Source organism: Eublepharis macularius, chromosome 4 (assembly GCF_028583425.1).
Source record: "Eublepharis macularius isolate TG4126 chromosome 4, MPM_Emac_v1.0, whole genome shotgun sequence".
Lineage (NCBI taxonomy): Eukaryota > Metazoa > Chordata > Lepidosauria > Squamata > Eublepharidae > Eublepharis > Eublepharis macularius.
Window position 1 is genome coordinate 85,178,235 of NC_072793.1, and position 27,428 is coordinate 85,205,662.

The 27,428-nt window shown below is 41.3% G+C and overlaps 1 protein-coding gene across 4 annotated transcripts in view; it reads left to right on the top strand.

Moving 5' to 3' along the window:
- The window catches only part of GRIA1 (glutamate ionotropic receptor AMPA type subunit 1), a 321,015-nt gene that overhangs the window by 140,518 nt on the left and 153,069 nt on the right, over nucleotides 1–27,428 (top strand). For 3 of the 4 annotated variants that reach the window (XM_054975561.1, XM_054975560.1, XM_054975563.1), the window contains exons 3-4: nucleotides 17,869–18,108; nucleotides 18,484–18,668. In XM_054975561.1, the coding sequence (XP_054831536.1) occupies nucleotides 17,869–18,108; nucleotides 18,484–18,668 (425 nt within the window). The remainder of the gene's footprint in view (nucleotides 1–17,868; nucleotides 18,109–18,483; nucleotides 18,669–27,428) is intronic. The other variant, XM_054975564.1, reaches the window with a different exon arrangement.

Genomic DNA, 27,428 nt, shown 5'->3' on the forward strand with positions numbered 1-27,428 from the left:
CGTTTTGCGAAGTATGGATTCCTGCAATTGGTAGGCAGCATGAAACTCTGAATGGGCTAGGAGGACTGCCATAACTTTCTTTTTTGCTTACTTAAGAAAGCAACTGTCTTAGAAAACATCTACCATAGGTCTGAATTTAAGTACAGCTGTTCCTGCCCCCAGAGTGTTACCCTCAACCAAAAGAACCCATGAACACAAATAATTAAAAAATGATAGATTCAGCTTTAGATAATATTACAGAGCTATTCAGGTGGTCACAGCACATTATGTCTGCAATTCTAAAAACACTTTCCTAGCAGTAAACCCTACTGAATAACATGGGACTTACTTTTGAGTAGAACTGATAGGATGACTCCCTAAGAAAAGAGTTGGTTTGTCATTGGGTTGTCACTTTGTTTAAAAATCTCTCTTTACGCCCTCTGGAAAGAGTTGTATAACACTTTGTTCTGCCTAAAGTTGTTTCTCTCACATTATTATATAGTTCTGTCACACAAATATCTGAAGTAAATAGACTTGTTTAAAAAAATAACGTTTTGGTTAACATAAACTTAAATAGCGCCATGTCCCTCTTACTAAATACAAGGGACCCACAGCATTCATAGGGTTGCTGTTCCTACTGTCCCAGGAGTGACGGCATTGTGCAGGCCCTGGGAGTAGTATGTGGCTTTGTACTGTCCAATTTGACCTGTTTGGGGGCCCAAATCAGCCCAGTGCAAAGCCTGGGAGCACTTCCAGGGCTTGTGTGATGACATCACTCCCGGCAGTGATGTCATCACACTGCAGTGACAGCATGAGCTTTGTATACGTGCAACAACCTTGAAAAGATAAGAGGAGGGTAAGGGGACCTGGCAACCCTAGCTGTTCACGTGCTTAAAATGCCCTGATAGGTGTGTTTTCATTTTTTCCTGTGTATTGCTGACTGCAGTTGTGCTGTATCATGCTATGATCAGAAACAATTATTCTTTGTAATTGAAGAGATTTATGAGATTTCACAGAAAATAACAGGTTAGTTTGAATGGTTGGGATTAGCCCTGTCATTCTACTCCATAGAATTATTCAGATATGTGATTGTTTACATTCACAGCTTTTCATTATCAAAGCATTACACCACATGCTTTAAAAAAATTAAATCATATTGTTTTATAAAGAACTGATACTGCCATTAATCTATGTAAACAAAATGTTCAAATGTCCTCTGTGAAACACTTTCCCTATATTTTAGTAGTTACACCATCCTAAAATGTCCATTAGCAATAGATCATGTTGCCTGATCTGAATGTATCCATTCACACAGCATTGATTTGGAGGAGGGTGGGATAATATGTAAGTTTAAGATAGAGAGCTGATCATATTATACCAAAAAGATGAACCATTTTATCCAGCTGAGTTAAAGCTCATATGAAGATTTGGCTCTGTTTTTCAGAGTGTTTTTCTCATGTGCCCCCTTCTGTTAGAAGTCTGGCAGGTTTCCATTTGGCATAGAGCTAGGCTAGACAGCTCCCAGTTGGGGGATTCCTGAGGATTTGTAGTTGGATCATGGGGGGGGGGGAGTTTGGGGAAGGTACCTTGTGTCCTTTACAAAGGCTTTTGGTGAGGCCAGGTAAACCTATTTGCTGCTATTATCTTTTTGATTGTACTAGCTCTGTTTTCCCTGCTGGTTTTCCCTGCTGATAAACTCTGTTGGGCTTAGTTTTGTGCTATTTGTATTTTAATTGGTATGCTTAGTTTTGTTTTGTTTTTAGCTGTTAGTCACCTGATGGGTTTTGATGAACTGAAAAGTGGGATACAAATCTTGGAAATATTTTATTTTGGTTTCAACGTTTTAAATCTAATATAGTAAGCTGGCTTGAACAACAAGGAAGGGATGGTAAAATATTTTAATAAATAAATAAAAAGTAATATTTTAATGTATTTTGATATGTAAATTTAACATATTCAAATATAACATATGTAAATTTAACACAAACAAATCCATAATCAATGTATTTAATATTCAACATGCAGACACTTAAATCCAGAGAGCAGAGCCATGAACAGACAAACCTGAAAAGACCATGGTATGTAGAAAAATCTGAAATCTAAAATAAAATTAAAATATATTGAGAAGGTTAATTCTCTCACCCCCACATCAAAGAAGCAGCATCTATAACTTTGAGAAATGACTGCCCTCTGAGATCTCAGTGGTCATTGTGGGGGTTGCTTGGCAGCCACAACATTCCCAGCCTTCAACTCTTGGTTTTGTCAGTAAAGGCAGAGGGAACCCTTTCCAAGGCTATTTTGCCTATTCAGTCTTCCCCTGTTCCCCTCACTCCTACCTGGAGGAATGACACACTTGTTCAAGTAGTGTCATCTGACGATGAGAACTGTGATTCTCAAAAGCTTATGCTGCAGTAAAGTTGGTTAGTCTTAAAGGTGCTACTGGACTCTTTTCTATTTTGTTCAAGTAGTGTTACCTATCCCTTATACCAGTAGATGGGTGTGGTAATTTTTTCTCTTTTTTACTGGCCTTAAAAGTAAAGAGGAATGGCTTAGAGGAAAAGCATGTGCTTTGCATGCAGAATGCCCCAAACATCTGCAATTAAGAGTGATGTGAAAGACCTTTGCCTGAGAATTCCCAAAATCCACTGCTAGCCAGAGTAGACAACACTGAGCTTAATAGATAAAGTACAAAACAACTTTATGTGCCCACTGCCAGAGCCAGGGTCTCCGGCGCCTGTGGCAACCCCCCCCCGCACGCACAGTGTGTGCGCGCGCCACGTATTGTGCGATGACATCATCATGCGATGACGTCATCGTGCAGCAGAATTCGGGGCATTCGCCGGCGGATGGCTGGGGTGGCGGGCGGAGGCTGCTCCGCGCTCCACACGCTGCCCCGGCAGCAGCTCGTGGCTGCTGTGCCCGGCTGGGGGCGTGTGGCGGCGGTGGCAGCAGCACGTGTCGCCTCTGCCCCCGACAACCCCTCCGGCGCCTCTCCAGGGCCCTCGCACCTGAGGCCACCGCCTACCTGGCCTCTATGGGTGCGCTGGCCCTGTATGTGCCATATTACAAAACAGCTTTATATGCCAATTTACTCTATCCATAAGGGGTTATTCATCAACTGGCATGTCAAAAGAGCAAATTTCTGTTTGTACTTTCCTTCAGATCAGAATTTAAGCTTTCTATGCTGTGCTTGCCTTGGAAATAAGGAAGAGAAGAAAGGAGACATTAGAACAGAAAACAATTTTAATAGTACAAGGTTATAAGTGTGTGATGCAATTTGTTTTAAAACAAATCTTCATTTTAAATGAAAAAAATGTATTTGGAACAAATATCATGTAAAAGAAAGAAAATAATATATTTCTGGAATGAATTAGTTGGTGCTGCTCCCTCAAAATGCTATTATCCACAGTTGGTACTTTCTGTATTTGGAGAAGGCAGTCACAGAACAAAAGCTGTTATAACAGTGGTAAATGTGTCAGTCTGAAAAGGGAACAATTTGACAGGATAAGAAGCAACCTCCTCACACACATTTACAGTCTGTTATAGGTAACATTTGGGGATTTTTGAAAGATCTGTCAAAGTGGCACGTAAGCTGACAGGCTATCTAGAATAATAGTATTTTTTCTATTTATATTATTGGAGAAAAAAGGAATAGATAAGTATATTTTAAAATCAACTTTTATGTTTCACTACCTGTTCACTACCCATTAAAGAAAAAACAGGGTCTACCCACCTATGTGGAGGATTTTAAAGATATAATGTGTGAGGGGAAATTTCCTTCAGCAGTCATTAATCAAATAAAAAAAAATCCCTCATAGTAAACTGCCTTTTTCAGCTCTATTGTAACTATTTACATCCTGGATTTTCTTGTCTGGACAGGACAATCCAGGAGGATAGTAATTACAATAGCACAAGATCCAGTGACATGAATCTTATCCTATATTGCAGTGTACTAAGACTGGTGTGTACAGTGATGCTTAATTTTCATACTAGAAATTTCTTTGTGCCTCAGTATGTGAGCTTATTGTTATTTTTAAGTGGAAGCGCTGAACAATTTAATGGAATTAACCAGAAACCCCAAAAGAAGCTATGCTTCATGCCTCAAGGAAAAAAATAAAACTCAGGACTCATTATTTTTATCACTATCTTAGTTATCTCTAAATAAAGCGTACAGACAGTGCACAATATGTAATCGACATCTAATTAAAGGTCCTGGCAACTTGTTTCATTAAACAACTAAGAAGTACTCCCTAGTCTCTCTGTTTTTCTACAGGATTACTCTATTTGATAGTTAATGTGAATTTCAAACTATGGGACTATAACTGGTTTATAGTTTTTACTATCCTGACACTGAATTTAATTTAACTAATTAAGATTATCATTTATGAAAAAGATTACTGCAGCATTTGTCTATATATATTATTAGGAATGACATAATAAGGGTCAGGAGGACTTCCATTTTGCTCCCCAAGTGATCTAATCTACAAACCAGAATTCCTTCAAATAATCTGCTTGATTTCAACAATTTGCTTGGCAAGACTGTGAGTTCTTTATAGCAATCTGTTTGAGAAACTAGAATTCATAATTGTATGAGAACAGTTTAGGAGGAGCACAGAATGCTTGTGATGGATACATAGAGTTGAAAATGGATTGTAGGGAGTAGAGATGGGCACGAACAGCAATACGAACAAAAAAAAGCCACGAACAGCCCAATCTGCTGTTTGAGAACAAGCTGTTCCTGAGGCCACATTCTAAACAAACAGGTGGTCATTGCAATCCTCGTTCGTTGCTGTTCATTGCTGTTCATCAAGCCAGACAGTCTGGCACCTGCAATCAATTCCCTTGGCACCTTAGGTAGGGATTGTCTGAACTCTGTCTGAACTCCTGCTGTTGCCCTGGAAACCCCAATCGAAGCCCAATTTAGCTTGATACGCAGGTCTTCCTTTCAAGTGTGGAGCTCCAAATGTGTTACAACAAGGGAGCAAAGAGCAGGGGGGAGGGGGGCTCCCAGCTCTGACTTTGCAGACAGTGGGGAGGGAGAGAGACAGTTACTGTTGGCATTTTGATAGAGAGAGTGCATTGGAGCTTGAATTTTCTTTGTGTGTGATGGGATAGGGAATCTACCCCTTCAAGTTCCAGGGCTGCTGCCAGAGTCTGGGCCAAGCTATTATTTATTATTGGTACCTTTCCTGGTGCCTGCTCAGATCAGGTTTCTGGGAGTGGTACATTAGGGATCTTGACTTGGATGATGGCTGGAGGAGAGACTGCTGGCCCCCACGAACAGCCAACCATGAACATGTTCATGAACAGGGCCATGTTCGTGGTTGTTTGTGTGTCCCTGTTTGTGGATGGCAATGAACAATGAACATCATGTTCGGGTTTTTTTTCTGTTCGTGCCCTTCTCTAGTAGGGAGGAGAGTACGCAGTTAGTAGCAACTATAATAATTTATGCTGTCGATGAGCTCATTGTTGGTTTCATAAGGCAACAGAGATGGCAAAGTAACTTTAGTAGATGGATTAGTTGCTTAGCTATGCCAAAAGTGTCACTTTAATCATGCAATGAGACTGAGAACTAGAATCTCACAAAATCTTAAAATCTGCTTAAAAAACTGCTCTCACATGCTTGATCCTTTTTTTTATTGCTAGTGGCTTAAAAGTGATATTAGCAGTGCAATCAAACAGAGTTACGCCTTTCTAAATCCATTGAAGTCAATGGGCTTAGAAGGATGCAACTCTGTTGCACTGTAAAAGTAGTTTTCTAGTTAGTTCCTCTTCTGAGTCTTTAGCTGATAATAGAATGTGGAGGAGAAAGTCTTTCTTTTCATTTTGAGACTGCAAACCCTCTGCAAGTTTTTCATTAATAGTTCCTCATCATTGCCCTCAACAAAAGGTGGTTCCAATTCTGCTGATTAAGGCACTGTGGTAAGGATCATAAAACATAATTACCATTGTACAGTGTGTTTCTATGATTAACCTGATTAACTCACTGAAGAAAAAGATTGGATATTCATGTAAAATTCTACCTCCTGCTGGAATTATTGCTTCCATCTGAAGCCCAGATTCTAATTCCTAGCCCTATAATGTATTTTTTAATTTGTTTGATACTGTTTTACCCACATATTTGTTTAATACTGAATACATGAGTTTGTTCTTTTCCATCCAAGGCACATTAAGTTCATTTAGGCCACTGAACTTTTTCTTCTAACATATTTTGTAAATCGCTTTTTGAAGTTATTTGAAGCTGTGCAATAGATAACCAGATTAATGATATACAGGAGCAACCATCAATCACATGAGAATGTATAATGCTGGATAAGACTAATAGTTACCATTCTGTCTCACACGAATGAGATGTACGGAAGACCTACAAGTAGGGCTGCCAACTCCTGCTTGGAAAATTCCTGGAGATTTGGTGAAGTATCTGGGGAAGGCAGTCTGGAATGGAGAGGCAGCTTAGTAGAGATATGATACTATGGAATCCACTATCCAGAGCTGCAGTTTCTCCGGGGGACTGATCTCTGAAGTCTGGAGATCAGTTGTAATTCTGAGAGAAGTCCAAGCTCCACCCTAATAACCATTGATACCATAGTCCACCTAGGGTTGTCAGTCCCCCCTGTCCTCTCAGCAGAAGCTGGGGGACATGGTACCTACCTTATCTTCTGTATCTTGTGTGCACGCTTTGCACGTGCTTGATCCCAGGCCTGTGCGATGACCTCACTTCCGGGAAGTGAAGTCATTGCATGGGCCATGGCCACCCTGGGAGCTCTCCCGCGCTCAATGAGGGGGTGAATTGGACCTGATTTGGCCCAAATTCTACTGAATCGGGTCCAAATCATGACAGATTCAGGCTGATCTGGCCTGGATTGGGCTACTGCAAAGTGCAGGAGCTCTCTCATGCTCCACAGCAGCCTGATCCATGTCGATTTGGGCCTTAGTTGGCCCAGATCAGGCCCCGATTGGCCCAAATTGGGCCCAAATTGGCCTGGATCAGGCTGCTGTGGAGTGTGGAAGCACTTCCATACTCTGAATCAGCCTAGATTGGGCTCAAATCTGCCTGGATCAGCCTGGAACAGGCCACTGCAGTGTGCAGGAGAGCTCCCATGCTCCATAGTGGCCCATTCCACGCCGATTAGGGCCAGTCCAGCCCGAATTGGACCCATGGGACCTTGCTGTGCCACCCAGGAACATGCTCCTGGGAGGCCTGTGCCTTTCCTGCTGGCCTGGTAAGTGGTGTTTGGGAGTCTGGCAACCCTAGATCTACCCAATCATAGTCTTACATGCTAAGCTTTACTATACTACATCACACACACGCACCTATTTAATACATACAAATTCATACAAAGTTTTCTCTGTTTAAAAATGTTGTGCAGCAGGTAGAAATTCAACACACAAAGGTTAACTTTTACTTATACTGTTATTTTATATCTTCTCATAAGCAAAACCACTGAGTTCCTGATCATATTGTGATCTCCAGGAGACAATTTTTAAAAATGTTAATTTGTACTTGTTACCCTTGTTTTGCCATAGTTCTTGGTTCACTTCCTCCCAATCTCTTTCAGCCTGCTTCAGCTTTAGCCAATCTTTGCAGTGGGAGGGAGGAATAACATGGCACCAACATCCGTGCAGAGGTGTTTACACATAGCATGTATAGAAAACGAGCATGCCAGGGGAAAGACTAAGCTGGAGCTCTTCTCCCTGACATCCAGTTATCTATATGCCAAAGGGTTTGTTATATTTTATTTATTTACTTCATTTATACTCCAACTTTCCTCCTCAATTTTACTCTCACAATAATCCTGCAAACTTCCATGGCAGAGTGCAGATTTCAACCTGGGTCTCCCAAATCTTAGTCCAGCACTATAACCAATACACTACACTGGCTTTCCTTATTTGTTGTTTCTTTTTTAATATGAAAGTGGTACTTTCCAGACCTAGATTTACCATATCCGTGAGAACTAGGTCAGAGACCCCAGTGGCACTTTAAATACGAACAAATCTACTATATGGTTGTTGTGGATTTTCCAGGCTGTATCGCCGTGGTCTTGGCATTGTAGTTCCTGATGTTTCACCAGCAGCTGTGACTGGCATCTTCAGAGGTGTAGAAAAATAGTATCAAGTGGTATCATAATAAAATCTAACAGCAAAAACCACGTGACATGCCTAACAACAATCACAATGGTGTATTTAATACATAAATCACATTACACAGTAAAACCCATGTACACTAAAACAACAATTCATAAAACAGATTCTACAACTCACATATGGAAAACCATTAATATGGTTGCTAAAATACAGGTACCACGGATTAATAAAGTGCTGGTGCTACAAATTGCTACATAAATTCATTGCACATTTAAATATTAAAGTGCAAGTGCATAGTAACAACTCAGCATATTCTATTTCACAGGTCCTGGATAGCAACAGTCCAATAGTGAGTGAGAAGTTCCAGTGAAATAAAGTCAATTCTTGTTGTATATTATTTCACTTCTTGTTGTTATTTCATAATGGCTGTGTGAAATCCAAGAGTTGGTCCTCCGGCGGGTTATCTAGATCCTCATGTGACCCGTTTCCTATAATCTTTGTCAAGGAGCACACAGTACTAAAAATCAAAGGTAATTATCAATAAATATATCAATCATTAAAATACAAAGTTAAAAATACAAACAAGATATATTACTCACGTTAAAAATCCATCAATCTTATTCATAAGTACCAATTCACAAAAACCACTTATTGATGCTGTGTAACCATTTTCAGTAACAAGCTTAATATATTCAACTGCTCCACGCCCTAATCTACTAACCATCATTTCTTAAAGGGAACTTGTTTGCAGTCAAATGCGTATAACACTAATAGTATTTAATCCAGAAAACATGAATAATCATTGGCAATGTTTAGGCCCCCTGGAATCAAGCTGTTAAGCTTGAAAATCCAGTATGTTTCCTTTCTCCTAAGCTCCTTTGTTGCATTCTCCAAAGCTCTCTGTTCCCTTTTATACAAAATTGTAAATTTCATGTCAGTTTCTTTATGAGCATGATCACTCTAGTGCTGCACCAAAGGCACCTCCATGACCTTGTTTTTTATTCGGGACTGATGTTTGCATAGGCGAACTCTTATGGAACACGCAGTGCTGCCCACATGCAAAAGACCACATGGGCACTTTAAAAGGTATACTACATGTTCAGAGTTGCAGTTCAAAAAGACTTGCAGTACTCTGATGTTAAGCTCCTGCAATTCATTTTCATTCATGATTAACTGACATTGTTTGCACCTGCCACATTTGTGCAAACCCTTTGGGAGGCATGAGTTCAAATGAACATTTTTTAACCGTGTATCTGAATATATGACCATATCTTTAATGTTTCGCATTCTTCTAAAGGCTACAAGCGGAAGTTCTTGACATCCCAGGATCTCATTAATCAATGGCCAATATTTCAAAATAGCCTGTCAAATCTGATTTGCTTTTGTACTATAGTCCAGAACACAAACAGTGCATTTAGTTTTTTTGCATTCTCTACTTTGAAATAAATATTTTTAGTATTTTTTAGTATTTGCCCATTGTCTGACAAAGATTATAGGAAACGCGTCACATGAGGATCTAGATAACCCGTCAGAGGACCAACTCTTGGATTGCACACAGCCATTATGAAATAACAACAAGAAATGAAATAATATACAACAAGAATTGATTTTATTTCACTGGAACTTCTCACTCACTATTGGACTGTTGCTATCCAGGACCTGTGAAATAGAATGTGCTGAGTTGTTACTATGCACTTGCACTTTAATATTTAAATGTGCAATGAATGTATGCAGCAATTTGTAGCACCAGCACTTTATTAATCCATGGTACCTGTATTTTAGCAACTGTATTAATAGTTTTCCATATGTGAGTTGTACAATCTCTTTTATGAATTGTTGTTTTAGTGTACATGAGTTTTACTGTGTAATGTGATTTATGTATTAAATACACCATTGTGATTGTTGTTAGGCACGTCACGTGGTTTTTACTGTTAGATCTTCAGAAGTGTAGCACTGAAAGACAGAGATCTCTCAGTGTCAAACTGTGGAGAAGATGTTAGCAGGTAATTTATATCTACTCAGGAAGATGGGTTTGGGTTGTGTCATTCTGTAAGAGTTTCCCAGGGTGTGGAATGCTAGTGGAATGCTAATGCTTCCCTGTATCCTGAGGAGGTTCTTTTACATATGGATTGATGCTTGATATGCTAATCTTATCTGCAGGGCTATTGTAAGATGTAGAGTATTTTGTTAGCCAGGTGTTTTTCATGACTGGAAACCATGCTCTATTCATTCTTAAAGTCTCTTCTTTCCTGTTGAAGTTGTGCTTATGCTTATGAATTTCAATGGCTTCCCTGTGCAATCTGACAAAGTAGTTGGAAGTGTTGTCCAGTATTTTGGTGTCCTGGAATAAGATACTGTGCCCTGTTTGAGTTAGGCTATGTTCAGCCACTGCTGATTTTTCAGGTTGTCCAAGTCTGCAGTGTCTTTCATGTTCTTTTATTCTTGTCTGGATGCTACGCTTTGTGGTCCCAATGTAAACTTGTCCACAGCTGCAGGGTATGCGATATACTCCTGCAGAGATGACGGGGTCTCTTCTGTCTTTTGCAGATCGTAGCATCTATTGTATTTTTCTAGTGGGTCTGAATACTGTTTGTAGGTTGTGCTTTTTATGAAGATGCCAGTCACAGCTACTGGTGAAACGTCAGGAACTACAATGCCAAGACCATGGCGATACAGCCCGGAAAATCCACAACCATTGTTCTCCGGCCATGAAAGCCTTCAACAATAAATCTACTATATCTTTATAGTTGCACATTTCTAAATAGAAAAACAAATCTAACATGTTTAACATGATTATATTTAACATAATGTACTGTTCAGTCCTATGCAGTTACTTTTAACATAATGTACAGTTCAGTTCTATGCCATTACTTTCAGCTGAAGCCCATTGAAGTAAATGAAATAATTAGAATGAAGTAAATCTGCATAGGATTATACTGCTAATCTAGCAAATTATAGTTTATAGTATAAAAGGAGCATAATAAGATACACAATCCATCCAAAGCTAATCATTTTTAACTCCCTATTGTCCTGAAAGGGAAGCAGCATATTCTTAGGCAGTGATGTTGTTTTTTTTCAAAGGTTCTGGTATACATACATACAGATTTCTACCAATTCCCACTCAGAATTTAGAAGAGCCCCCCCCCCACACACACACACTGCAGTGCTGGTAATGTGTCCTGCGATAAAAAAGCCCTGTGCTTAACTCTTCCACTGAAATTACTAGGAGAATTACCATGGAATCCAAACTCTCAATGATCTCCATGGCATTTACTCATAGATGAATGTGCATGGTCGTACAGCCTCGAAGTACTTAATGGCAGTAAAGTGCTTGCAGTCACCAGGGCTGCGGAAAAGAAAAATACAAGATAGATACCCAGTCCACATATTGCTCTCTCAGGGATTCACTACCTCTGAACTATCTGGCTTCCCCCCTCCAGCATAACCACCAAGATTGCCTTTTTATTTTTCTTTAGAAGATTCAGTCTTGCTACAATGTACTCCCACAGTCAGCTGGAACCAACATAGGAAGCTGACTGTTTAGCCACAAAAGTCTCTCTCTTTCCAGCTTCCTTCAGTCAATCCAGCAGAATTTCTCCAAGAGTGTCTTGTCTGGCCACTGAGTGGTGTATTTGGTTCTTTCCAACCTTGCTGGCTACTATAGAAAACAAGCAGATGAGGCTGCTATAGAAAACAAGCAATTTTAGTGATCTACAGGGGAAAGAATACATGCCTGGAGCTTGGCCACAGAGGTTGATTAGAAAACAGTAGACATTTATATGTCCAGTATTGTGTCAGGTTTCTTACTAGACAGAGAAAATACTGGACTGTCCAGTTCAAAACTAGACATCTGGAAACCCTAATTGTTAAAATTAGCTAATCTCCTTTAAAAGCCAGCTAAACTGGCAGCCAATCAGTACATCATATGGCAGTGAATTCCACGTTAACTTACTATTTGAATGAAATAGTACCATTGTTTGCCTTTGATATTAGGAGAGGAACAGTCTGGTGATTAGAGATGGGCACGAAATAGGAAAAAAACCAGAATGAGTGTTTCATGTTTCTTCTTATTCCACGAATACAAATCACAAACTTTCACAAAATTGTCCCATTTCACAAAACAATTTGTTAGTTTTGTGATTCATCAGAACCCAGAGCACTTCAATGGCCCCTTTCATACCCAGAGATGCCAAACTTGCAGGGAGGCTTCAGCAGGCTCTCCTCCACCCACCCTCACCCAACAAGCCAGCAAGAACAAATGCTCTAAATAAGAATATAAGCAAAGTAAATTAAAGAAAAAAAGGTAGGCCTCAGTCAAGCTAGGCCCCAGAGCCAGGCAACGCCCTGAGACTCGGGTAGGGTGGGGTGGAAGAAAGAAGGCACCCTCACCCAACAACCTTCCCAACAAGGCTAAGAGCTGAAAATAAGAGGCTTTTCAGTCTCTTTTAAAGCAGCAGCAAATTGAGCCAAAAGCTCCCAATTCCACTCTCTCACTCCAAATCCCAGCAACAGGTCCTCCCCCTCCCTCTGTCTACTGGAGCTGAAAAGCACGAGGCAGAGAGCTGTGCCTTATATAAGAAATGCTCACATAGAGCAGAACAGGAGGTCTCTGGTTGGCAGACTGACCTGCCTAACAGGGTTTGGAGGGGTGAAATTGGTGTTCCCATGGCTACAGAAAGCCCATCTCCTCAGTTGCCTAGGGGATTAACCCTCCTGCTCCTTGCTGTATAGGGCAGATTGGAAGCTCTCCAGTTGGCAGGGAGAGCTGCCTATCAAAGTTACGTGGGCTAAGATTGGGGTTTCCAATGGCAACAAAAGGTCTGCAGACATTCCAGGCCTATGTTGCCTAGGGAATCAATGGATCGGTGCCAGCCTGTCTGGCATCACAAATCATTCACAAATTGAATGAATTGGCCCCAAAAGTCGTGAATTTCGTGAAAACCACGGCCCCACGAAATGTGTTTCACAAAACATGAATCAGCCCAATTCATCAGAAAATTTGATTCGTATTTCGATTAATGCCCATGTCTACTGGTGATCCCTTATATCCCTTTACTTGGATATACATACCTGCAGAGGAAATTGAAATGTGACCAGCAGCACTTAAATGAAATTTCTTATCATTCCAATACTTCAGCACACATCACATTTGAGAAAATGAATGTGGACTATTTATTTTGAAGCTCAGTGGAAGCAAAGATGAAATGAAGCAGTATTGACCTACTTATAATCCTTCAAGGCAGACAGAATAACATCTACTAATTAAGGTACTCTATGAATATATAACATAATTGACAATACAGTCCTAAACAGAGTTATGCCCTTCTAATTCCATGGAAGTCAATGGAGTTTGAACAGTGTAACTACTTAGAATCACATTTTATCTTAACTAGTGAATACCTTAACAATCACCTGCTATTAACTATAATGTAAGTACTATATTTTCTTTTAGCTATGGTATTTCATCAAATATCTGCAGCATTACACATACATACTCCTGCACATCACAATGGTAAATGATGCCTTCAAGATGATTGGTCGGGGATTATCATGTGCTCATATATTCACAGAGTACCTTAATTAGTAGATGTCATTCTGTCTGCCTTGAAGGATTATAAATTCTTGCTTTCCTGTGTCCACTGTGATGGAGATATCCAGCAAGTAGCTCATTAATCAAAAGATACAAAGGTTGTATTGTATGCAGAGAACTGAAGTATCAGGAATTAAGCTGGCATTTTGCAACTGGAAACTCACAGTCTTTTCCTTTCTCCATGAGTATTTGCAGCCAGCAGCTGCCACCAACAACAAAACCAAGATCTTGATTTCAATCTCTTTGCTCTCTAAAGAATTCCAATGCAATTGCTAGAAGTGACAGAAAATCCCCCTTGCTCCCTGTTAGTATGGCTTGGGTGAATCAGGATTAGTTCAAATCTTTTCTCATTCATCCCTTGCTCAACTTACTGCAACTCTTGTAGCTATGTCTTCCTCCACCATCACCTTCACATACCACTAACTGTGTTTAACAATTTCTGTTCATTGCAACCTTCTATTACGATGCATTTTGGCTTTTTAAATAGGTTTCTCCCTTAGGTTTCTTATTTTCTCATATCCTTGAAACACACCATATCCTATGTGGCCTCCCCTCGCCCCTTTTTCCCTTGGACTGTGATGCAAGATTATAATTATTTCTACACTATCCCTTAACAGTTCTTCGGGCGGCTCTAGAAAATTCATGTGGTGTGAGTTAAGGAGATATATTATAACCGAGTTTTAGAAACTTACATCTTAAATTAACCATAAAGCTAATGGGCAAACACTATAGTGGCATGAGCAAGGTGTTGGATACTCTTTGAATAAGACCAAAGGGATTTTTAAGCAGCCATTTCTCTGACAGTGTTTCTTGTGCAAGTGATGGGTCAGATGTTAAAAGCTTGCAATTAGATCAAGGAAGTATAAAGAAGAAAATAAATTTCTCTGCACCCCAAGATTTGCCACTGTATCCCATAATAAATTGGTCTCTTCAGTCTCTTTAAAAAGCGAAAGCTGGAGGCTTGGGCAGAGGGACAAGCACTGTCACTCTCAGCACTAGCCCCTAGAAATTTATTTATAATAATTGGAATTTCCCATAAACAGGATTAAAATTAAATGAGTTTGACAGAATATAAGCCTGAGGTTTACAACTCCAAATATGCTGTTGTCCCCCACCATGTGTTCCCACCAGACATTTGTAGTCAGCCTTCAAGCACTGCCATGGACTCAGTCAAATCGTCTCCTCTGTAGAGTCTGATGACAGAAGTCAAGACCTTCTGCAGAGCAGCAACAAGAAGGTACTGAAACTGCATACAAAGAACTGTAGGGTTGCTGGACATTTTTTCATCTCTTCTTTAGCTATGCAAAAGCGCCACCTCTTCAGTGATTCTGCCCACATCCTTTGTTTATGTGATTTATAGCACATTGTCACCATTGGGCTATGAGTGGTTTACACCAAGTTTCTCTCTTTTTTAAAAAAAGCAAATACTTCATTAAGGGGTTCATGATATAACAAATGGTTGGGGAAAATAAAAGTGGTCAAATGACAATGTTTGCAATACTGGTAAGGTTGCCCTCCCCTGATGCAGATCATTTAGATGACCAAACTACCCAAAGAGTACTACTCCCTCCTCATGTAATTATCCTTTCCAACTCATATGATGCATTTTACCAGACTCAAGGTGGAAATCTATTGTAAAATGCTCATTTATATATAAAACCATATACGAAACCTCAATGCATAATAACCTGCTGGAAATCACGTAATGCCATAAAGCTAAACCAGCCAGATAAGAAATCCTGACACTATGTTATATAGATTTATAATTCCAGAGGGGTAGCTGTATTAGTCTGTTGCAGCAAAAATAGACAAAAGGCTTTTGATACCTTAAGGACTAACATAATTTTATTCAAACACAAGCTTTTGTTGACTGGAGCCCATTTCTTCAGATGCAATGAATGAATGCAGTCATTTTATGTGAGGGTATGGAAAAAAGTCAACAGGGTCAAGGAACCATAAAAACAGGAAATACAGAGTGAAATGTAATTATGTAAGATCCAAATCTAATCATGAAAAATCCAAAGACTGTTTATGTTAAGTAAATACATTGTGGGCCCAGGGGCGGGGGGAGGAGATGGAGGATGGGATTCCTAGATTTAATACAGTTAATTAATTCTTGTAATAAGTAAACAATTCCAAGTTTTTAGAGGTTTTTTTTTAAATAAGGAAGTTCTTTTCCATATAGAATGGGTGTCAGTCTATTGTTCATTTCCACAGTTAAGAAGAAATGGAAGCCCTGCCACAGTAGTTTAAACATGAAGTGTTATAATTGAAGAAAGGTTGATTTGTAATTATCTAGCAAAGGGGAAGGGGAAGGAGAAAGCAGGAAGGACCTAGAGAAACAGCTGCGCCTCAGGGTGTGCACTTTGAATGAGCTACTGAAGACTCAAATCCTTCTTCCAGGCACTACCTTGCTGGATGCGAGGGCACCCAAAGAACATTCTGGGGTGGGCTGCTGCTGCTCTCTCCCAGGATGCCCGTGCATTGGGAGTGGGGAGGGGGGCTTGTGCCTGGAAGAAGGCTTTGCATCTTTAGCAGCTCATTCAAAGCACACAACCTGAGGCACAGCTGTTTCTCTAGGTCCTTCCTGCTTTCCCCTTTCCCTTCCCCTTTGCTTTCTTTTGTCATTATTCTGTCCCATCCCTCCAAGAAAACTTGTGCAACCCTCATCTTGTTTGGTCTGGCTCTAAGTTGCCCCATGCTGCTGCCGCCACCTCTAGCACACAGCTGCGGGCCAGGTGCGGCAGGTGGCCAGGGCGGTGTGGGGCAACTGAACAGTCTTGCGTGCATACATATGTGTGCGTGCATGGGGGCAGCAACAGCCCTGAAGCTGCCCCCAGCCTCAGGCACCAGAAACTCTGGCACCAGCCCTGCTTGCACCCCGCTTTCTCTGATTGGTCAGTTTTTTAACTCTGTGTTCTGAGGTAAAAATCAGGTAAAGGAAAGTGCAGACAGTTGAAGAAAGACAGTACAGGACTCCTGAATAGGGATAACATGCTTTGCTTTATTAGAACACCTTTGTGAAGCTTGGGTATTATGCTATTATACTACAAAACCAACTTTTAAAAAACCCACAAACAAAAAACTTACATAACTATAAGTATTATAACTGGATTTGAAGTAGTTAAATACCATAGCAAAGCACAGGTATCAAGCTAGTTGGTAATATAATTAGGATGCCCATGTTGTATAAACTCTGGATTTTGTAACAGTTTGTAAAGGCATGTTGCTTTCATTAATGGTACTTACTGTATTATTTAAATATCTAACATCATTTTCCCAGTGCACAGAAGGTATATATAACATGATGGCAGAATCTGGGGGCTATTTCTTGGGTTAATAAGGGGGGTAAGAAGGCTGCCACTTAACCCTACCACTTTTAAAATCTTGATTCTTCTGGATGGTGTTTAAGCAATGAATAGACCAGTATAGAACAGAAAATTAGTGTGTTGACCTGGGATCAAGTCTCCATTCTACCGTTTTCTCAGCCTAAGCTACCTCAAAGGGTTGTCATGAGAATAAAATGGAAATAGAAGTACCAAAGATGTTTCCCTGATAAAGATGTCATGGATAGATAGAGTGGTTAAGAGCAGCAGGACTGTAATCTGCAGAACTCCTCTGCTTGGACCCAGCTGGATGACCTTGAGTCAGTCACAGCTCTCTCAGAGCTCTTTCTGATCATCCACCTCACAGGATGATTGTTGTGGGGATAATAACAACATACTTTGAAAACTGCTCTGAATGGGTGTTAAGTTGCCCTGAAGGGCAGTATATACAATGTTGTTGTTACTTGTTATAGATCCAGGCCCTCTATTCTAATTGGACAGCATAGTACCATCCTTATTTTAGCATGGGAAATGGTACAGGAGGGAAGGCTGAACCCCCCTTCTCCCCCCTGCACCATGTCACTGAGCTGAATATGGCTCTGGGCTCTTGGAAATATTAGTTCCCCCACGTCATGTCTGCCTGAAATTTGGGTTGGTGAACTCATGGCAGATTTCATATCTAGTTTGGTTCTTCCATACTTGATATCCAGACAAGCAAATGGTGATACAGAAGCAAAAGACTGTTGTTTACTCAGATCCCCAATTCAGTGAGATGTGAGGTGGCTTTGAATACACTTACAAAGCAATTAATAACCAAGGAAAATGGATGTCTAATTTACTTTACAGCTTCTCTGACTTTCTTTCTTTTGTATTTCCTCTCCCCCACAGTCTGTTCACAGTTCTCCAAAGGTGTCTATGCTATCTTTGGCTTTTATGAGAGAAGGACTGTCAACATGCTCACATCCTTTTGTGGGGCTCTTCACCTCTGTTTCGTAACACCCAGCTTCCCTGTTGACACATCCAACCAATTTGTTCTTCAGCTGCGCCCAGAACTGCAAGATGCCCTCATCAGTGTTATAGAATATCACAAGTGCCAGAAATTTATGTACATTTATGACGCTGACCGGGGTAAGTTGGGAGTAAGCAATAAAACCAATTAGATGAGAAGGGGGAAGCCTTTTCAGTTGTGGAAGTACTGAGAACCTTAGTTAATGCCTTGCTTCAACAATGAACTTAGTAGGTGACCTTAGGCAAGCTGCTATTTTTCAGTTTTCCCATTTGCAATGTGCTCTATCTTACAGGACTGTTGTAATGGATGTGAAATGCTCACACATTTTAAAGAACTATACATACCTTTTTAAAAAGAGTGAAATTATATGCCTAATGCCTACTGACTATTGTCAGTAATAAGAAGATGTAAGGAAAGATGTACTTAAGAATTCGGTCTGGGATTGATCTTTGTTTCTTTTTTTTCTAACCCCATCCATTCCATTTCCATCTCAGGTTTGTCAGTCCTTCAAAAGGTACTGGATACAGCAGCAGAGAAAAACTGGCAGGTGACAGCTGTCAATGTCATGACTACGACAGAAGAAGATTACAAGTCACTGTTTCAGAATCTGGAGAAGAAAAAGGAGCGGGTAGTGGTGGTAGACTGTGAAACAGACCGACTGAATGCTATCTTGAGCAAGGTGAGTTCTAGCAGTGTTGAGACAAGAGAAATGATGGAAGGGCGGAATAAAGATAATGGAAGGAATATAAAGGTGTCCTTCTGCAAGATCCATTCTGTAAATAAGCAAAATCAACGGGTGATTCCGCACAAATGGTTTTCCCTGCTTCAGCTTCTAAATGACCTCGATTTTTTCTTGTGTTTCCACACGTGGGAAGGCAATCCTAGCAGCAGATTCGAAGTCACTGCACGTTTTGTCCGTTTTTTTTTATCCTGCTTTCCCCCGACTTATTAGGGATTTTAATCACGTGGAATTCTTTATCCGATGTTCTCCCCACCCTTGCCCTTTTCTCTCGCCCTTCGAATCAACTTAATTTGATTGGCCAATCATGTTTTCTAAGCTACACCCACTACCCTTTCCCTTCCCCTCTTTTTTTTTAAAGTAAAAAAACGTTGCAACGTTTCTACAAATCTATGCAGAAACATATCCTGTGTCACATGACAACAGCTGACCAATAACGGGTCCATTTTACAACATGCCAAATTTGTTACTTGTTGCTCGCTGACAGCTGACAGCTTCTGAGGTAGAGTGAAAGTGTGATGGAGGGACTTCAGCGTTCAACTAGTGGTCTAGGCATTTCATGGAGGGAGAAAGAGACCGTCCTCAACACAACACCTATCACTAAATCACACTGCTCACGAAGAAAGCGGGAAAGATAGACGCGGGGTCATTGGTAACAATTTTCCCTCCAAATGTCAATAGCCAATACTCTTCCACAATATCGGCGGGAAGTGCTCTGGCCTAACCAATATGTTTATTTGGTGCAACGTTTATGTGTAGCAACTTTTTTTGTGAGAAATTTTTTTCTAATGTCTTGGTTTGATGCAACATTTATGTGTAGCAACGTTTTTTTGGGGGGGGGGTTAAAAAAAATGAAGATGTACATCATTCAACACTTCCCCTGGAAAAAGCGATGAGGAATCGATTTTTATCCTGTCAAAAATTCTACACGATGGACTTTGAGCGGATGAAATATGCAAAACAAAAGCCTAATGTGGAATCGGGGAGAAGTGGATCCGTAGGACTCCACTGCGGTATGACTGCTCAGAAAGTCCGATCAAAATTGATTATGCAGAATCCCCCAACAGCTGCCCATATACGTGCTTTCTCCATAGTGACCCCCACCTTATGGATGGAATGCCTGAGGAAGTCAGGAAAGCTCCTACTCTTCTGGCTTTCTGCAAACAATGCAAAACTGAATTATTCAGGAAAGCTTTTTTACACAGGTAATAGGGCTGTGCTGTGAGGAAATGGCCCAGAGAGATGCTTGTGATAAAGGGACTGTAGACTACACTGTCTGTTGATGTAGGTATGCTCCTGCTGGTTGTGACTAGTGACAGTTAGTGTCTGGTTGTCACTACTTTTGTTGAATGTTGTCACTGCATGGTTTGGGCTGCTACTGACTTTATTTGGGATATAGCCCTGATGTGATAGGGGAAGAATGAGGAGGGAGAGCTGAGGGTAGAAATTCTGAGGTAAAAGCTTCCTGGACTGAATGCTGTACTATTACCCCTGCATTCTGGCCTCTACTTTTCTTCTGGTTAGACCTCAGCTGCTACAATATCCATAAAAAGAGAGTTAATTTTGACTGGACAGATAGCATACAATTGGAAAGATTTATTTACAGGAAATGATTTGTAGAAACAAATAAAAATTTAGGGTAGACTAAATAATTAGCACAAATGCACAACTGGCTGGCAACTTTACTCCCCAGAGGTTATATTTCCCCCCACACTTGGAGTTTCCTTGCTGAACCTGAACCTAAGTTAACACACACAGAAAAACTGAGGGGAAATTTATTTTCCTCCCAATAGGGCTCCTCTGCAAATAATTAATGCTGATAGTTTTCTATTCAGGTTCCAGGCTGCTCTATTAATAGAGAACCAGGATTTAGAACCAGCACAAAACAGATATTGGTGAATCCTTCACAAAGGGTGTTTGTTTGTTTCATTAAAAACAAAAATCCTACTCTACTCTAAACCCCCTCCCCATCCTAACTAAACTCAAACAGAAAGCCTGATTCAGCTTAAAACTTCATCCAAGGCCACAATCTCCTTAGCCAAAGGAAAATGTTTCACTTCTCCCTTTTCAAAGCTCAGGTGGCTCAGTCCTCCGCCTAGCCAAGGAAGTTCTAGGGGCTCTGATTGCCTGACCAGTCTCTAGGCAGGATTGGATCAGAGCCCTGGAGACAGGTGAAACTTTGGGGTTGGTTGCTACACCTGTCAAATTGTTTATTTGTTTCAGCTTTGTTTTGGTTCAGTATTCGGATTTCTGCTATCAATACCCTATTGTATTGTTTATTGAGTGTCCCAGCCATAGATTATATTAATCATACACTGTGTAATCAACTTTGAGTCTCAGTGAGAAAGATAGGCTATAAATAACATTTCTAAACAAATAATAAGACAGTGTTTTTTAAACCAGAGTCTGGGTAAAGCTAGGGAACAAAAGAATATCTACAGTATTATCTTCCAGATAATCTCACAGTTCTAGCCACAAAACATACTCATAGTTGCTGGGATCTAACAACTCAGTTGTAGGAATGCTAACTGGCTGAATTACTCTAAAGAAGTATATTCCTAATAAAGTCATCATAGGTATACCTTCAGGTATAAAATTGAACTGCTTTTCACTCTATTTTCTACTGTGAAGGATTTCACCATAGAAATTTGAGAGATTTCATTCATTCATTACAATTAGCCAATGTTGAGTTCCATTTTAAGACTAGAAGTTCATGTTGTGTGTAAAACTGGTATTTTTCTATGTGCAGTTCTGAAAAATTTTCCCACCTCTGTTCAGCCAGCCTGTACCTAAAAGTTATTAACTTGTTATTTCCAGTGAAAAATCCCTTGCAATCAAAGCATCAGATTGATTAGAAGTCAGGGCCTTTTGAGTCATTGCTTTATAGAATCAGTTGCCCTCTGAGACCTAACCTTGTAGGCCAGGTACAGACCAAACAGTGATTGTTCTCACAGTATTGTTTTGAGGACAGTATTTAGAGGATGGAGGCTTCCCACAGAGCATGGCATCTTGGCATGTACATTGAAAAAGAGCTATCTAGTACATGGCAAACATGGGTGATAAAGAGAGGAGGAGTTCAGGGTCCACAAAAACACTTGATCCAAATGTGGGTTCCTAGGTTGCTAAAGTTTGAGAGCTGCTGCTATAAGACCTGTACAGTTTTACTGCATGCTTAAGCATTTAGTTTTATTTTATTACAACTGATAGATGGCAATATTTTAATTGCAGTACTTTTATTGTAAGGCATTTTAAGTGCCTGCTTGTTACAGAAATAACATAGTACAGTGCAGTATATCTTGCTCCTTGCTGGCTTTCAAAAAAGGTATTCAAACAAGGAGAGTACACACACCATGAGACTCCTTGCATATGTTTTTGGGTTTCAAAAAAGGGCATGTTGGGGAAAAAAATCCCATACGTTTTAATTCATTCCAATAAATCTTTATAACTTAATCTTTGGAAGCCCTTTCCCCCACAAACTTTTTGTCTGCATTACTGATCTCATGCTGAATGTTGTTTCTTACCTGAAACTTAGGTTCTTTAAGATTTAAAAATATTTGCCATTTGATGAGCTTTCTGCATTCACACACTGTGAATCTGATGCCAAACTTCCCCAATCAATGTTTCCCTTCCAGTAATATTGAATTGATGATTCAGTCTTTGTATCCCAGGGCCAGTTCGCCACAGGCCCCTTGCTTGCTTAGCCTTTCTCTTCGCCATCCGTCAATCCCTCCCTCCTCCTTTTTCCCACTCTCCCACTGGCTGTGATAGAAGAAACTGTCTCCCAACCTAACAACTGAGATGAAGCAATACTTACTAAAGAGATCAAATTCCCTCAGATTATGACTGAAGAGGGGAAGAGAGGAAAGAACAGGAGTTGGACACGGAAAAACTTTTTAAAAATGTAGAGAGATACTTATTCTTCATTCTGAACCAGTATGAGCCATTTCTACCTTCTTCCCTCTGTTTTTAATTGGAAGTACTGTGATCTTCTGGAGCTGAGGCAGCTCTTGCCCATCATTGGAGACAAGTAAAAAACAAAGGGGTGCCTCCACTTGACAGAGTAGCCACTGCAGGAATGGTTTGCAGTGGCTACTCTGCAGGAACAGTTTGCAGTGGTTGTTCTACTGGGACGTTTGATTGTAACATGGTCTACACACAGAGAGACTCTTATTTACCTATATTGCTTACCAGTTGGTTTGTTCATATGCATTACTGATGGTTCATTCATTGTAATATTTACTTGACTTTATATTGACTGCATTTACACTGGGCACATTGCACTTTATAAATTGTTTGATATAATTCAGTTTTGTACTATGTTTCTTTAATATTACAGTTCATTGCATATTGCCTTCCATGTGGTTGTGGTTGGTTAGTTCATCATTGGAGACAGTCTTTTCCAATTACAACTGGAAGAAGAAGTGCCTTGCTTCCTGGGTCCAAAATAGGCTGAAGAGGTGTTACAGATTGTCTTGGCACCAGAGAGACCAGTTTGTCAGAAGCAATAATATTATTTGATTTGTATACTACCCTTCAGGACAACTTAATGCCCACTCAGAGTGGTTTACAAAGTATGTTATTATTATCCCCACAACAAAACACCCTGTGAGGTGGGTGGGGCTGAGAGTGCTCCAGAGAACTGTGACTAGCCCAGGGTCACCCAGCTGGCTTCAAATGGAGGAGTGGGGAATCAAACCTAGCTCTCCAGATTAGAGTCCTGTGCTCTTAACCACTACACCAAACTGGCTCTCAAACTGGCTCACAAGCCTTCCCTAATCCTGCAGTTGCATGGCATGACTGCTTGAGGAAGTGAAATACATTGAGCTGGTCCTGCTGTCTCTTTTTTCAAAACATATTCTTAGGTCTTCTGGCCTCTTTTCAAGTGTTTATGATCAACAATACCATAATGCCATTCAGAAGATGCCTTGTAGAACTCTAGAGACATCCCTTTCAGGGCTAGGATTAGGGACTGGTATTGCTTGACATCTTCTGAGTTCCACATTCTAACTAGGGGTCCACTGTCAACCCTCTGGCCTTGTTGTTTCTCCTTTATACAGTTCTATTTATTTATGCCTGTGCTATTTGAGTGAGCATGCAGTAAGAGTACTAAAGAAATACAGCAGCAACCACCAACCATCTCACCAGCTCCTGAGCAGCTGTGCAAATGGGTCCTAGAGAAAGAAGGAAGATGAGTGTCAGCTTTAGACATGGGCACGATGGGAATCACGATGTGAAAAAAACCCTGATAATGGCGTTTGTGCCATCGTGACTCAGCTAATCGGTTCTGTCCATGGTGACTGATCCAGCGTTCGGGGGGGGGCCTTGATCGGGGGGGCCATCGTGATCTAATCGGAGAGCCAGACACTCAGGCGCCAATAATCTATTCCCCTAGCAACGGAGCCAGGGGAATGCCTGAGCTGTGTTTGCCCTCCTTCTGTCACCCTAGAAAACCGAATGGAAGCCCAGCTTTCCTTGATTAGCAGGCTTCCTTCCAACCACAGAGCAGCAACCCAGGAGAGGGAGGGGGAATGTTATGTAGCCATGGGCACTTCAAACGTTTTTTGCTTTTTAAAAAAACAGGGCTTTGTAGGAGGAATGGCTATTTTTCTGTCTGTCACTCTCTGTTTTTAACCTGCTTTTAAAACACTGTATTTTGTTTGAAAACCTCATTCATGGTTCTGTGTGTGTGTTTAAAATATGCTTTTTGAAGACTGGCTGCTTGCTTTTAAAATCAGGTGGGGATGAACGGAAGATTCTGTCCCTGCTTTTTTTTAAAAGCTGGCTGAAACATGTTGACGGGGTGTCTCTCTCTATTTGGATAGGCAGTGATAGATCCCCCACCCTCTGCTCTAAGTGTGTGTGTGTGTGTGAATCAGGGCCAGATCGACGGGGAGGCAGGGGGGTAGTCTGCCCCCAGCGCTGCCAAAGAGGGGGCGCCGGGCACAGTTGCCAGCCCCAGGAGCGCGCCTGGGGAAAGTTGAATGGAGCGGGTGGCCTCCCAGCCACCCACGCTGCCTTTTGCCTTTCCCGCAGGACAAGGGGTGGCCGGCTTGCGGGAAAAGCAAAAGGCAGCACAGGTGGCTGGGAGGCTGCCTGTGCCATTCGTCTTTCCCCAGGACAAGGGGCGCGTGGGCAAGCCAGCCACCCTTTGTCCTGGGGAAAGGCAAAAGGCAGCGCGGGAGGCTGGGAGGCCACCTGCACCGTTCGCCTTTCCCCAGGACAAGGGGCGCGCAAGCAAGCCAGCCGCCCCTTGTCTTGCGGGGCAGGTGAATGGCGCGGGGAGCCTCCGAGCCACTCGCGCTGCTGCCAGCTCCGCAGCGCACTGGGACAGCCGGCTTGCTGCGTTGGCGGGGGGGGGGGGCGACCCAGGAGCACATGCATGCAGGAGCCTGACTACGGTTGCCCTGGGCACTGGCAACCATAGATCCGGCCCTGGTGTGAATATCCCCTCCCTGAGGGGAGGCAGCTCGTTGCTGGGTTAAACTTTTTTCCCCCTCTGCTCTAAGTGTGTGTGTGTGTGTGTGTGTGTGTGTGTGTGTGTGTGTGTGTGTGTGTGTGTGTGTGTGTGTGTGTGTGTGTGTGTGTGAATGCCCCCTCCCTCCCTGAGGGGAGGCAGCTCATCACCACCTCCCCGTGCCCGTCGGGCCTGGCGGTCGCTGCCACCAACCACCATTCCTATATCGCTGGAAACAGCAGGGCACCTCCCGCTTTGGCCTCCCCAATTCCCGATTCCGGATTGGAAACAGGACTTGATTGGTTAGAATTGGTGACCTGGGTTCGGCGGTGGCCCGGATCCACGAACGGCTTGATTGGTATTTTGGGGGGGATCATGCCCACCTCTAGTCAGCTGCAAACCGCTTGGCCCACCCAGGGAGAGGATCCCATGGAAGACATCCTATCCAAAGACTTCTTAACCCCCATGTAGTCAGTATAGCCCCCTCCCCTTCTCATAACTGCTTGGGAATTTCATTTCATGTTCCAAAATTAGGGGTGATTTTCACACCTGTTATAGAAATAATTCATATACACTGTTGAAGAGAAATGTCTGAAGAATAGCAGGTTTCAGAATGTGTGGACATTTTCTGAAAAAAGAAAAACAATGAAATTTGTAAGAAAATGCACAATTAAGTCAGGTTGGAATGTGATACAGCTCAATGACTGATAAACACTCAAAACTGTATAATTGCGTTTCCAGAAAAGTGCCCCAAATACGCTCAGGCAGGCATGCAGAAAGGCAGAAATATCTGTGGAAATAACGGGCCACATTGTGCAAATCCCTATACAGATGGTATGTTCTGCTGTATAAAACTTTTCCATGGCAAAACAGCTGCTGTGCTGGAACTCTGGAATTAGAGTGTTTATCAGATTAATTTCACTGTTCCCCTGGGCTCCTCCCATCTGTTTATTTGTATTCACCTGTTGCCTTATGTTTCAAACATGGACTGTGATTTATGCTGCTCAGAAACCTTTCTTGCATTCTAGAGCACTCAACTCTATTGTCATAAAGATTTTCCCATTCTTTTATACATGTCGTACAACAGAAATATAATGATAAAAAGAGTAGGCAGCAGGATTTAACACCCAGTGCTCCAATAAAGGTGTCAAGCTTCCTTCTCTGAGAAGAAACCATTTATCCTTAACTACAAAGAAGGCACAGAATGGAGAACTTCCTAACATGCTCTAGGTTTTAAAGTTTTGACCTTCCTTCTTCAATTTGTAACCCCAGGTTGGAATTTAATTTCCACAATATTTCATTTGCTTTTCAAGGAGGATGTATTGTCCACAGATCACTGGCAGCACATGTGGTCAAAACTCCTTTGCTATCTCCCCAAACGTTGTATACCATTTCAGCAAAAAAAATTTCTTCTGCCAAATCCAAACATTTATTTTGTGTCTTTCATTTTATATTTAGTGGTAAATATATTTTGGGACTAACTTCTTTCTAAATAGGCAGGTTGCATTCAGTGGAATTCTACATATGGTGTGTGTGTGTGTTGATTTTCACTGATCTTCCTCTCCCAAGACACACCAACTACCTGTCCATACAGTTCCTGGAGGTCCTTTATCCTACAGAGGCAGCATTTCTAGTGGCAAGATTGTCCATCTGTGGAAATTTTCAGTGACTCCAAGCCAATGTTTTTCCCTACTGCAAGTATAATAAATTCTTATAAAATACTGGCCCAGCAGGACTAAGCAAATTGAGCACAGAGTCAAAAGAGAATCTTAACTGAGCTTCAAGATCTTTAGTGGAAAAAACAGCCTAATTGACACACATTCTATTGCATGCTTCAGAGCCTGAAAGACTATAGTTTACAAGTGTACCAGCAGCATCCATTCTTAAACTGTGAATTAAACTGCACCTTTTTATCAGTAGTTGGGCCAGCTCTTGCAACAACCTCCAACAAAACTAACCAGCCCAATGTGGGATATTTGCATATGTTTGAATGCATAGATAATACTCTCAGGTCTATAGCCCTGCCCTTACACTTACCAGAAAATAATGATAACTGTGCTTATATACTGCTCTTCTGGACAGATTAGTGTCCCACTCAGAGCAGTAAACAAAGTCAGTGTCATTATTATCATCCCCACAATACAGCTTGGGAGCTGGGGATGAGAGGAGTAGTTTACCCAAGGCCACCTGCTGAGCTCATGGCAGTACTTGGATCTGAGCCAGCAGAGTACTGATTCGCAGTGGCA